General features: G+C 58.0%; 1 protein-coding gene across 1 annotated transcript in view; it reads left to right on the top strand.

Moving 5' to 3' along the window:
* PYGB (glycogen phosphorylase B) overlaps positions 1-13,075 on the top strand; it is a 53,657-nt gene that overhangs the window by 38,921 nt on the left and 1,661 nt on the right. The window contains exons 11-19 of the mRNA XM_036110019.2: positions 376-539; positions 1,414-1,528; positions 2,718-2,819; positions 3,520-3,667; positions 6,517-6,575; positions 8,160-8,301; positions 10,081-10,288; positions 10,547-10,681; positions 11,916-11,982. Coding sequence (XP_035965912.1) covers positions 376-539; positions 1,414-1,528; positions 2,718-2,819; positions 3,520-3,667; positions 6,517-6,575; positions 8,160-8,301; positions 10,081-10,288; positions 10,547-10,681; positions 11,916-11,982 — 1,140 coding nt within the window. The remainder of the gene's footprint in view (positions 1-375; positions 540-1,413; positions 1,529-2,717; positions 2,820-3,519; positions 3,668-6,516; positions 6,576-8,159; positions 8,302-10,080; positions 10,289-10,546; positions 10,682-11,915; positions 11,983-13,075) is intronic.

The following is a 13,075-nucleotide window of genomic DNA, read 5'->3' as shown; positions in this document are numbered from 1 at the left end:
GTAGTTCAGTTTTTTAACCTTCTGGTGAAAAAGTAGTCGTTCCCAACTGGTCAGACTGGCTAGACCCTGCCTAGGCCAGGAGGGCAGCACTCTCATCTTGTCCTCATGAGTCCCGTGGCACACCTCAGCACCAAGGTTCTCCGACTGTCTGCCCCTGGCAGGACAGGTTTGCTGGGTCCTCCAGCCAGCGCAGGCCGTTCCCTGGGCGGTGCGGCATGGAGGAGCTTCCTTCTGCACTCGGGGCTCTGGGAGGTGCGTCCTGGGAGCTGAAATGCAGGTCTGGGCTGCAGCAACTCCGGGATTTCCTTGGAGGAGCTGGAATCTCCCCTGGGGGCCCCTGGGCCTCCTGCTCACGGCTCTCTGTCTTGGCAACAGCACGTGGCCGCCCTGTTCCCTGGGGACGTGGACCGCCTGCGGAGGATGTCTGTGATCGAGGAAGGGGACTGCAAGCGGATTAACATGGCCCACCTGTGTGTGATCGGGTCCCATGCTGTCAACGGCGTGGCGAGGATCCACTCGGAGATTGTGAAGCAATCAGTGTGAGTGGGGCCAGCATTTGCCCTGAGCTGACCCCGGATCTGCCTCTGGGACTGTTAGCAGCCATACCCATGGTGGTGGGGCCTGCTGCCCTCATGGGCACTGACTGAACTGCTCAGGGCACAGCCGCCGGGGGCTCCGACTCAGCGGGTGGTGGTGAGGTGCTGAGGCTTCTTGTCACCAGTGCCTTCCTCTTTTCTGGCTCTCTCCTGGAGCCATCTGCTGCTGACCAAGCGCTGGAGTGCCCCACTTGGGGACAGGTGTCCCATACCTAGACAGCATGGAGGTTAGGGCCAGAAGAGCCAGGGCTCATCAGCGAGAGGAAGGAGGAATCCTTAGGTCAGATCTTGTGCTCCCTCTCCGTCTCTTGGTGGGACGTGATCTTGGAACTCCTTCCCTCCATCCTCAACCCAGGTGTGTGTGGAGCACCTGCGTGAGCACCAGGTAGACCCCACACCGGGTCTGTCTGTGTGGAGGCTTCTGTGTTTCTGGTGCCGGCCCGAGGGCTTTGTGTGTAATAGTCTTTAGTCCCTGCAGCAAGCCTGTCAGTGGGGTGTGTCCCCATTTTACAGATGAGGAAACTAAACCCCGGTTCTCAAGCTCTACAACCTGTACCCTCTCCAATGTCACAGTCACCGTGGAAGATGGCCGGGTTCCACCCCGTGTGGTGAGCGCTCTGTGGCCGAATGTGCAGTGCTTTGAAAAGCACCCGTGCCCAGCGTTGTCAGGGCGTGCGGTAACGCTGACGCTCTGTGCTCTTTAGAAAACAGAACAGAAAAACTGAGCTTCGTGATCTTCCGGGGGATTTCCTTATGTTCTTTTGCTCACCTTATTCAAAACATAGGGCTTGTGATACTTGCCTGTTTTCTGTTTCAGCTTTAAGGACTTTTATGAGCTGGAGCCAGAGAAGTTCCAGAATAAGACAAATGGCATCACACCCCGACGGTGGCTGCTGCTGTGTAACCCGGGGCTGGCCGGCACCATCGCGGAGGTGAGACCCACTGCCTCTGAGTCCCCAGGGAGCTGTGGGCACAGTTAGAGCCTCGGCTGCTGCCCAAAGGCCTCAGGCCCATTGCCAGCAGGTGCCGAGCGGGGAGTGATCGCTCCTTTGTGTGTTGACCAGCAGTGGCTCCAGGCTGGGGACGTGTGGGGTCAGACGTGGGAGTGCTGGGCCAGGCTGAGCGGTCAGCGGCCCCAGCAGCCCCAGCGGCTTGTGCAGGAGTTTCAGAAGTGAGGTCCTGGGCTTCGGGGAGGACCGGGGTGGGGCCACCCGGCTGAGCGGAAGCCACAGGCCCACTGACGAGGTTTGGTGAGGCAGAGACGCGGTGTTAAACTGATTGTTCATGTGCTCGTGCAGGAAGGAAGGAGGAAATGGGTGCTTTTACACCCCGGGTGCTGTGCTAGCTGGGAAATCACAAAGAAGACCTGTGCCCGGGTGGTGCCCGGTGAGGGCCTGCTATGGGGACACTGCCTGTCTGGGCTGCATGTGTCAGGGAAGGCTTCCCTGGAAAAGGGACAGCAGAGCACAGATCCGAAGGGCTACGGGAGGGAGCCAGGAGCACTGACTCTCCGCTCCTTCGGTGAGGGGCATGGCCCCCCGGGAGCTGGAAGGCCGGCAGGGCTCAGTGCCCGGTGAGGCAGGCAGAGGGAGGACAGGCTGGGAGTTTTCCTCGTGATCCTAAGTTAGCAACAGGGAGACTTAGCGGGGTACTTGATGAGAGGTGCGCTCAGACTGACCGCCCTGCTGTAGTGCAGAGAGGTCCGGACCAGGAAGTGGCTGGAGGGTGCAGGGCCTTGGGAATGGGTGAGGAGCTGCTAGGCCATGGTTGGCCCCCAGGTTTGGGACGTGTCTGTGAAGGGGACAAGGGAGGCTTGCACGATTGTTGTGGATATTTGAGCTTGACCAGACTGCGACTGCGACTGCGACGTCCTGGTTGGGAGCAAACCCAGGTCTGATTGAGAGGGAGCCTGGGGTGGGGCTGCCCATGGTGGTTGGTTGCAGCCATGGTGTGGGGGTGTTTTTGATAGCTGGGTGTTGTGAGAGAGAAGCAGGCCTGGGGCCAAGCTGAAGCAGATCCAGGGAGGAAAGCAGAGGCAGGGATGACAAAATGGGAGGACAGTCTCCAGGAGGATGGGTCTCACAGCGAGCAGAAACCATGTGTCCCTTTACAATTCTACAGAAAATTGGGGAGGGTTTCCTGACTGACCTGAGCCAACTGAAGAAGCTGTTGCCATTGGTTGATGACGAGGCACTCATCAGGGATGTGGCCAAGGTCAAGCAGGTAGGCCCAGTGTGGGACAGCCGTCCTGCATGATCTGGGTGTCAGACCCAGCGGCCGCCTAGTCCATCCACCCCGCTCAGTCCTCAGGTCACCAGCAGGTGGGCAGGCGGGTGCAGACCCCAGAGCAGCCCAGGTATGCATTGCTCCAAGTTCTGCAGGAAGAGCTCATCCACAGGAGGCGCGCTGAAAGTCCATCCAGTCCTGGCGTCCCTGCATGTGGCATGCTGCTTGGTTGCGTGAGCGCCTCTCCCCAGGGCAGCCAGCCTCACAGGCAGACAGGCCGGGGCCCCTGGAGCCCTCCAAACCTGACAGGTGGCCGCCATGACCAAGAACATGGCCCCTCCCAAGCCTGCCTGTCTGCCGGGCTGCCACATGGTCTTAGGGCCCAGAAAGAGTCCTTCATCTTGAGTTTTCTCTCCCTGCCTGCCCCCCTCTGTATCCTTTGACACCACACTCACAACTGCCATTTGTTCTACTTTTCTTACCCTTCTGCTTCTGTGTAGGTTTGCTTTTTGGTCTAGTTTTCCGTTTATTTCTGCCGTTCCGGGTGTGTGCCCACCTTCAGCACCCTGCTCCCCCACCCCCCATCCTCAGAAGGCCTCCCGGAGCCCCTGCCCTGCTGCATGGCTGGAAGGCCGGGGCCTCAGTCAGACCATGGGGACTCTGGGGTTTGACCATCCTTGTCCTTTTTTCGCCCCAGGAAAACAAGCTGAAGTTCTCTGCCTTGCTGGAGAAGGAATATAAGGTGAAAATCAACCCTTCCTCCATGTTCGACGTGCACGTGAAGAGGATCCACGAGTACAAGCGGCAGCTGCTGAACTGCCTGCATATCATCACCCTGTACAACCGTGAGTGTGCCTGGGGCCCTCGCCGCCGCGCGCCGCGCCTCACGGACTCACGGGCTGGCTGATGGCTCAGTTTAGTGTTGCGTTCAAACTTGGTTGTTATCTGCTAGACTTGCATGAGTTACTTGGAAAGATTTTACTTGTTAGACATTTAAAGTATATTTACCAAAAATAAAATAGTACATGTTAAACTTACACACGTCCCTTAAACTGCTTAAGCAGTGTTCAGTTGTGGGAGCAAACATGAATCAAAGAGCCCCTAAAAGTAAATATGAATATTTGCTAGGTTTATAAATATAATAAAGCCTTAAGGAAAAACTTAGATTTTAGAATTTTGTAATTTAATACGGTGACTCTTAATTTTGAAAACCAAGGAACCACTAATACTCTACTCAGGACACAGAGGTCAGGTGGAGGAAGCCGCTCACTTATGAGACAGTTAAGTAACAGGACAGACGACGTTCATGGTTGAGAGTTCTGACGCTTCTGGCGCCGATCCTCCTGGAAAGTTCCCCGCCAGGGCCCGCCTGTGTGTGTGGCCGAAGGAGGCGCTCCACAGCGCCTCCCTGGCCTCCGTGGCCAGAAACCACAGTTCACAGAGACCGCATCTTGTTTGCCATGGTTTTCTTCCGTGGTTGTGATTTTCTGCCTTTTCTTTGTCTCTGGGCCTCTGCGGGGAGCACCCTGTCAGTCCCCCGTCTGTGAGCAGCTGTGACGTCACTGCCCTTCTGCCCGCCTGTCCCAGTCTGTCTGCGTGGGCCCGTGGGCTCCCCGGTGCGCGCGCCTCTGGCCTTGCTAGCTGCCCGGGCCGACCTGCAGGCCCAGCTCTTCCGCCAGGCAGGCCGCCGGGGCTTGTGCCATTCCCCCAGCAGCTCCCTGGCCGGCGCAGGCGCGCTTTCTCCCTGGTCACAGCGGACCGCCGGCCGCTCCCCGCCTCCGCACGACCACGCTCGGTGCCCCCCCCACCAGGCTTTCTGTGACAACGTCCTGCTCCGCCCTTCCCCCCCGGGCTTCCCGCCCGTTCAGGACAGCCGTGCGCGTCAGCTGTGAGTTCTTGCTTGTTCAGAACACATAGGACTGTTTGCAGGTGACGTTCTTGGCTTCACTTTCTTTCCTGGAGCATCTTGGAGGTCCATCCTGCACTGTCCGGGGTGGGGGGGGCGGGGGGCGTTGGCGTGTCGTGGTGTCCTGAGGGCCTGTGCTGATGACACTGGGCTGGGTCTTGGTGCTGAACGTTGTGGGTCAGTTTTCCCTGGAAGCTCAGGGCATCCCGAATGCATTCACTGAGGTCTTGTATTATTTCTAGGAAGGTCTCTTGAAGTGTATTTAAAACATTTGTTTGGTGCCACTGTTTTGGTTTTTTTCCTCCCAGACTCCAGCGAGGTGTGTGCTGGCTTCCTTCTACCTATCTTCTTCTTGTCTCTTGAGTTCTCTCCGAACATTTCCAAAGATCTTTCCTTTTCTGCTGTGTTGTCTGCTTTTCTTGTTTCCATCCTGTGTGTGTGTGGGTCCTTTTTCTGTCTCGCCTCCCCCTTGGTGTCCTTTCGCTCCTGTGTCCTGCCAGTTCTCATTTCATGCGCTCCCGTGTCCTGCCCTCCCCTCGGGACCTCAGTTTCGGCTCTGCAGACTCTTCCGAGCTGGCGGCCATCCCAGGTTGGAGATTCTTACAGGGAGGCCAATTCTGCTTTTTGTCTATAGCAAAGCCATGTCCGGATTTGCCTGAGCTGCACTGCCCGGGCTACCAGCAGGGGCTTCATGGAGCCCAGCGCAGCCGTGGCCCCTGTGTCTCTCCAAGCCCAGGCTGGCTCAGGAGGCCACCCGCCCTGGCCCCCCGATTTCTGCCCTGGGGGCCTCTGCCCCAGGATGGGAGACCCTCCAAGCAGGTTTCCCTCGAGGAGAGGTACAGGTGAGGTCTGCCTTCGTGGCCCCAGCCACACTCCTTCCTGGCCCCCAGGACGCCAGCCCTGCTGACAGCGTCTCTGGAGAGCCTGGGTCCCAGGACACCTTGCCCTCGCAGCCCTATGCCCCACCTACCCTGTGATCTGGCACAACTTGCTCAGTGACCTGGAGTTTGTGTGTTTTTCCTCTTTCTGGGTTTTGGTGAAAATGTAGTTTGTGTTTTATTTTTTCCTCTTTGCCCTGTTCGGTCTGATTTCTAGAAGTGGGAAATTTCCAAACTAAGGGACAGCCATATTCTTGGTAGGACCTGGAGTCAGTTGTTAAAGCTTCAGCCATGATTCCCACTGCTCTGGTCGGTTCCTGACCTCTGGTGAATGTGGTGGAGGGCTGCCTCCCCCCTTTGTAGACCCCTCCAGCACCTCCCCATACACACTGAGAGCCAGGGGCCTGGTGAGGACCCCCTCAGTCTGCTGGGGCTGCAGGTGAGCCGGCCGCTGTATCTTGACCCTCGAGCTGCCCCCCGTGCAAGAGAGCTTCGGGAGAGCTTCTCACCTCTGGTCACAGCGAGGGTAGGGGGAGACTTGGGGTCTCATCTGACACTCCTCAATGGTTGACGGTACCATTACCATGATCCCAGGGTCCCCTCTTTTCCAAGTATCCATCATGTGCAAGGGCCTTGACAGCCAGTGACTAGACCCAAGCCAGCCCCTTGCTTTGGGCTGTTCTGGAAACAGAGGTGCAACTTTTCCTGTAAGCCTTTTGGAAGAGTTTGTTATGGCCTCCTTCCTCACCAAAGTGGGATCTAAGTGCAGAATCTAGGGGCTTGTCCAGTGGCTGCACCCTGCTCCCTGTGTCAGGGTTGATCTCTGGGGATGGGGGTCACCACACCGTGTCCCAAAGCAGGGGTTTGTCTGGCTTTAGTGCCTGATTTGAATCTCTTGTTTGTCCTGCAGGAATAAAGAAGGACCCAGGCAGGGCCTTTGTGCCCAGGACTGTCATGATCGGGGGCAAGGTGAGGTGATGTCCTCTTTGCTCCTTGCTTGATATTTACCCTGAATGCACAAACCACCATGCTTTTTGTTCGTGCAGACTGTGTCCCCACTGGAGCACCAGCCACCCAGTGGGCTGGACACCGCGGTGGTCAGAGCCGGCACGCGCACGGACTGCCAGAGGCCCTCTCCTCTGCTTCTCCGGCTGTGCTTGTGGACTGAGTTGGTTCAGTGTCCATCAGCGCAGCAATAGGAGGGAGCTGAAGGGGACCCCTGCCTGCAAGGCACGTGACAGTGGGGTCCCCAGCCCCAGCGGGCTCGCTGGCCGTCCATCTGATGGGGCAGTGCCCTTCCTTGCATAGCCACCACACTTCCACACCTGTGCCCGGCTCTCAGGCCCCAGCAGGCTGCCCACTCCCCTGCACTTGTGTGCTGAGTGGACATAGATGGCTGGTTGCTTCATCAGCCAGATGTGCACCTGCTGGGAGCTCGGCCTAGCTTTCTTTCATTTTATTCATGACGGTGCATGCTTTTGGACATGTGATCGTGGAGTCCCAGTGTGTTGCCATTACTCCTTGGTGGGTCTCCTCTTCGTGCTCTGTGCTCTAGGGCCTGTGTCCCCACCTCTCCCACTTTTCCCCAAGAGCCTCAGCATCATCTGAGAACATGAGGAACAATGTGGGGCGCAGCTTCCCTATGGGGGGGTATGGGGCGGAGCCCAGGCACTGTCTGCCCCACCAGCTCAAGCACACGAGAGTGGGTGGGAGGTCTGAGCACCTGCCTGGGGCCAGCGAGCCTCAGCCAGCAGCTCAGCCACCAACTGGGCCCCTGCCCCTCCTCCAGCGCCTGTCGGTTCCTTTGTCAGTATCCCAGGGTGCATTTCTTAGAGGTACGGCCTTTCGAACAGTTCTTTAAATGTTGACTATTAAAATTTTTCAGCCTAGAGAATAGTAGAAAGCATGGGAATAATATCCATACACCTATCCCAGACTCCGGCAGGACCATTTCAAAGTCAATTCCAGACATAGTATCACTTCACCTCTAAATACTTCACACACATTCCCAATGATGTTTTCCTCCCAAACCGCTACAGAAACAGACTCTTTGCACCACTACACGATTCCGTCTTCCCACGTAGATAGTAAAGTTACAAATATCTGGAGCAGTTTGTTTGACTCTGGACCCTGGCAAGGGCCTCCCCTGGCGATTGCTTGCTGTCTGCTGCAGCTTTCCCCTGTGCTTGCCTCTTCTCCCTCCCTACAACTGATTTGTTACAGAGATTGGGTTGTGTGTCTTCCAGATATCTGTCTGGCATGTTCCAGTATGTTCCTTAGTTCCCTGTGTTTCCTGTAAGTTGGTAGTTCTAAAAGCCCTTCTCTTTTTATCTCATTTCTGAAGAACTGACTAGAGTCAGAGACAAGTTTGAGGCTGCCGGGCTTCAGCATAGGCTGAGGCGGCCGTTGGGAGAGGCTATGGGGGACAGGCAGGGGGACCACTCGGCCAGGCGTGACCTCCGCGATCCAGCACGGGGCCCCAGGACCCTCTTGAGGACCCTGCGCTGCGCTGAGCACAGGTGTGTTCATACTGAACTTGCCCTCCGTCTCCAGGCGGCCCCCGGTTACCACATGGCGAAGATGATCATCAAGCTGGTCACGTCCATCGGCAGTGTCGTCAACCACGATCCAGTTGTGGGCGACAAGCTCAAAGTGATCTTCCTGGAAAACTACCGAGTGTCTTTGGCTGAGAAAGGTAGGCCCAGGGTGGCCACGTTAGGAAAGCCCGCCGCTGCCTGGCTGCGATATGGGTCGTTGCTGGTGGGGCAGATGAACTCTGCCCTGGACACCAGGCTCTCCCAGCCGGAGGGGGCCTTCTTCTAGCAGTGAAGGCTTTGGGGAAGCTCTCTGCCCATCACCAAGTGCAGAGAATTACTCTCAACCTCGGACATCCTTTGTCTCTGTACTTTCTCACTTCTGCTTGCGACCTCGTTCCTCCCCGTTCCTCTGCTCCCCGGCTTTCATTTCTGCTCCTAGAGCTTGCTCTTGCTGGCGGGATACGCTACCAGGTCGGCCTCCTCCCTCCCTTCTCCCATCCCCAGAGGATGCTTCTGCTGTCACCATCTGTGTGTTCTCAGGGGCATTACCAGTTTCTGATCTGGGCTGGCACCTGCCTCTTCTGACCTTTCCAAGGGCAGCTTAAGGCCTGACATTGCGACCCCTTGTTGAGAGGTCCGTCTGGGGCTGTTCCTCCAAGGGTGTATGCGGCCATCTGGAGAAGTTCCTGCAGCCAAATGTGGCTGAAGCTGGGCGGGGCTTTCTAAACTGGCCCCTTCTGGAGGTCCTGGCAGGAACCAAGAGATGGGAAGCCTGAGCCTGCATCCTGGCTGAGTAGTAGGCACTTCTGTAGCTCAGACCAGCTGCTGCCTTCTGCCCTGAGTCACTGAGTAATGCTGTGCAGGCCGACTCGCTCTCCTCTCCCGCCAGCTCAGCAGCTCATCAGACCGTCTCTGGTCCCTCGGCTGTCACAGACCGTATGTGGTTCAGGGTCAGTACTGTGGTTAGTTCTTCACTGAGCTTCTGACACATCTTTGTCAAGCCCTTTGCCGCCTGGAACCTCCCCCCTCCTTGCTGTTATTTGGGGCCGGCTGGCTCCTGGACATCTTTAGAACTGACTTGGGGTGCCTGGTCTAGGACGTCAGAGCTGGGGGTCTGGGTCCCGCAAGTGCCCCCCCAGCTAGCTCCGTGTAGAGCTGCATGGGGGCTGGGGATGTCCGTATCTCTTTACCCTGGCTCCTTGCGCTGGACCTTGAAGAAGGGCTGGACTCTGCTCTTTGCTGACCCCGAGTGCCAGCCACTGGGCTGGGGAAGCAGCATCAGCTCCATGGACAAGATGAGGATGTGGGGGCAGGGATGCCAAGGCAGGGTAGGAAGATGTAGCTTTCCCACCAGCCACATCTTGGAGGCACAGGGAGCCCACCCTTGGGAGAAGCCTCAGGGCCCCGGCATTTGGGTCATCATGGTGGCTGGCTTTGCCCAGTCTGCATACAGCATAGAGTGACTCGCATACATGTGAACACAAGAAAATTGCCCCACCTTTGTAGTTCTCTGGTTCTGTGAGTCCAGATTCCTCTTAAAGTGCTCTAAGGAGCCTTATAGGCTGATGGCATGAGACACAACTCCTGTCGGGATGAAAGGGAATGATAACACCAAAAGCCAGAACCAGGGGCCCCCAGACTATGGTTGGGCCTGGTCCCTGGAAGGTTCCAGAATAAAGGTCTTTTTTGACCTGGGGTCTTCTCAGGAGTCACCCTCTTGGTCTCCGGCTGCTCTGGATCAGGAAGGGAAGCCCTTACAGGCCAGCAGGGTGGGCTGCAGGGCTCAGGCCCATGCTGGACTGAGCAGGAGGCGGTGCCGACTCCGGCAGCACCAGCCATGGGCTGGAGGAGGGCGTGTGGTGTCCCTACACACTTCCCGTGGCTCTCACGCTGTGAGCAGCCTGTGGTGACGTACCTTATCGCCCACCTGCTTGCAGTGATCCCCGCAGCAGACCTTTCCCAGCAGATCTCCACTGCGGGCACCGAGGCCTCGGGCACGGGCAATATGAAGTTCATGCTCAACGGGGCCCTCACCATTGGTACCATGGATGGAGCCAACGTGGAGATGGCCGAGGAAGCTGGGGCTGAGAACCTCTTCATCTTTGGCATGCGTGTGGAGGACGTCGAGGCCCTGGACCGGAAAGGGTGTGTGTCCCTCCCTGTGCCATCAGGGCACTGCTCAGAGCGCTGGGGGGTGGGAGAGCTGAGAGCACTCCAGGAGGCAGGCCCATGCTTGCTGGGGTGATGCCCGCCTGGTGGCTGGGGGTGGCTTTGGGCATGTTGGCTGAGCCTGCTCCTGTCCTGAGCCAGGGGTGGTCTTGGACCAGGGGTGTGCCTGGTACAAACGCCCCGCCACTCACCCCGGAGGCTGACACTCGGCCCCACCTCCCCACCTCCCCACAGGTACAATGCCAGAGAATACTATGACCGCCTGCCCGAGCTGAAGCAGGCCGTGGACCAGATCAGCAGCGGCTTCTTCTCTCCCAAGGAACCCGACTGCTTCAGGGACGTGGTCAACATGCTGCTGAACCACGACAGGTTCGTTCTCACGTCCCTCCCCACCAGCCAGTCAGACACATGGGTCCGCCTGGTGGGCCGAAGACTACACTTTGGGGGTGACCCTGGGCCAGACTTGCTCCCTACCCCAGCCCACGGGCAGAGCCTCGGGCTGTCAACCAGGGCCTGCAGGGGCCTCTGGAGGTGCTTGCCTGCTGGGGGGCGCTGCGGTAGGGGTTGCTGGCTCCATGGTCCAGCCCCAGGCCCCCCCCCAGCACTGGCTGACCCCCTCGAAGGGCTTGACAGGCAGAAGGCGGTTTCATATGGGGCTGGTCAGAGGCGATTCCTGATCCTCCCTTCCCCAGGGAGAATGGGAGTGTGGGCAGGATGCCCCAGAAACCTCTGGGGGGCGGGGTGGGGTGGGGGCACTGTGCCTCCACAGCCGAAGTCCCACAGTCCCAACTGAGGCAAATGTTGGCCGATGGTGACACCAAGTGGTTCAAGTGGAATTAATTTGAGACACAAATTACGTTGTAGTTAATGTTTTATTACAACGCATCGGCACGGAATAACATCCATGTTTCCGGAAGCACTAATTTACAGCAGGTGAGCACCGCCACTTGTCTTTTCGTGACAGTTCTTTGCTCCGCCCTGTTGGTAAGAGCTGAATCTGGTCAGTGCTGAGAACTGATCTCTGTCCCGCTCTGAGCTGCCATTGGGTTGCTTTCATCTGTTGCTCGCCGGTGGGTGCTGGGGGCCGGCGTCAGACCAGATCGAGGCTCCACACAGCACAGGGCGGGAGCTTGGCCCTGGCTCAGACTGGGATCAAGGAAACATTGTTCACGGTTTCATGAATGGTCTCTGTGCCTCAGCCATGAACAGAAATGCAGCTCCCTGTTCATAAATCCTACAGTGTTGTCCACAGCATCCTTCCCCTAGATCTCCAGTTCTCGCCCAGTTGGGCTCCAGGAAGAGATGGCCAGGCAGAGCCTCGCTGTCAGCCTGTGCCCCTTCTCTGGCAGGAAGTCCCTCAGCCTGTGCCGCTCGGGCCCCCCTGCGTGGGGAGGGTGTGTTGTAAACAACCACTTCTTGAAAGAAACGGCTGAAAACAAGGTTTTTGTAGAATAGTATCCCCGGGACAGAAGTACTGCTCCTAGAGCCACCTCTGGCCAGGTAGACTCCGTCATCCCAAAGCATGAGGACCTGGATGGCCGGGGCCTGGTGACCTCTGACTCACCACCTGCCACAGTGGCCTAGCCCCCGTCTCCCGTTTCAGGTTCAAGGTGTTTGCAGATTATGAAGCGTACGTGGCATGCCAGGCCCAGGTGGACCAGCTGTACCGGGTATGGTTCTAGGGCCCCGGGGTGGCCCTGGCAGGGGAGCAGCAGGGGACATCTATGAGGTCTAGTCCTGGGAGGTCACTGTTCACCTTGTGGCCCTGGGCAGGGTGGCTGGGGGCTCGGCGGGCTAAGTTGTGTCATGGGCGTGGGCTGTCCAGGGCTTCTTAATCATCTTCCACTCAGACGGTCTCCGTTGTCCTTCTGCTGTCCCGTGGTGAGGCTGGTGCCTTGTGTCCCCTTGGGCCCAGGCCGCTCTCCACACTGGCACGTTTCCACACAGCCTCTGAGCAGGACAGGAGTTTCCTTTCTGCAGACGGCAGAGGTGATGGGCTGTGCCCCCCCCTCCCCCCGTGGTCTGAGCCCCGAAGCGGGTGTGATCGGGAGGGTGTGGGGATTGGGTGCAGAGCCAGGAAGACTTGTGTGTGCACACAGAAAGCCTGTGTTTAAAAGTGTGAATGAGAGTACCTCCTTGGAAAGGTGCAAGCTTCCATGTTAAGTAGAGTGAGGGACCCATAGCTGTAGGGACTAGCCTTTCTAGGGCCAGACCACTGTAGCCAGCTCCCCACTCCTTGGTGAAGGTGGACAAGAGGGGACCCCTGATCCCAGTTTCTGTGTGGAGCATGTGTCCCCGAGGGAGCGGGCATGTCCATGTGGGGCCTCGTAGGAAGACCCAGGGCCTGAGCTTGAGGGGATGCACGAGGGTGTCCCTTGGTACCCACTTCCCTCCCCTTGCTGGGGTTCTCTGGACTCACCGGGGGTGGCAGTGGGAGAGCACTCGGGCTGTGGGCGTGAGTCTGCAGTGGCGGGTCAGGTGGATTCTTCCCCAGGTTCTTGGATGAGGCCTGCGGGACCTGTGTTTCTGATGTGTTGTGGTCCTGGCTCCCATCCCCCACCTTTAGGGAAGCTGTCTGCCCTTGGGGGACCCGTGAAAGAACAGGGGGCTCTGGGGGGCACCTTTGCTCCCCTGACGTGGGCCTCAGCAGAGTCTGCCCTTTCGGGGAGGCTCCTCTTGATGCTGGCTTAGTCTGGGGGTAGTTGCAAGGCTCGGGGGAAGCCATGCACGGGGGACAACTTGGCCATTTTCCCTGGATCCACT

This window comes from Halichoerus grypus, chromosome 10, assembly GCF_964656455.1.
Source record: "Halichoerus grypus chromosome 10, mHalGry1.hap1.1, whole genome shotgun sequence".
NCBI lineage: Eukaryota > Metazoa > Chordata > Mammalia > Carnivora > Phocidae > Halichoerus > Halichoerus grypus.
Note: the sequence above shows the minus strand (reverse complement) of the source record. Positions and strands in the feature narration are given on the sequence as shown.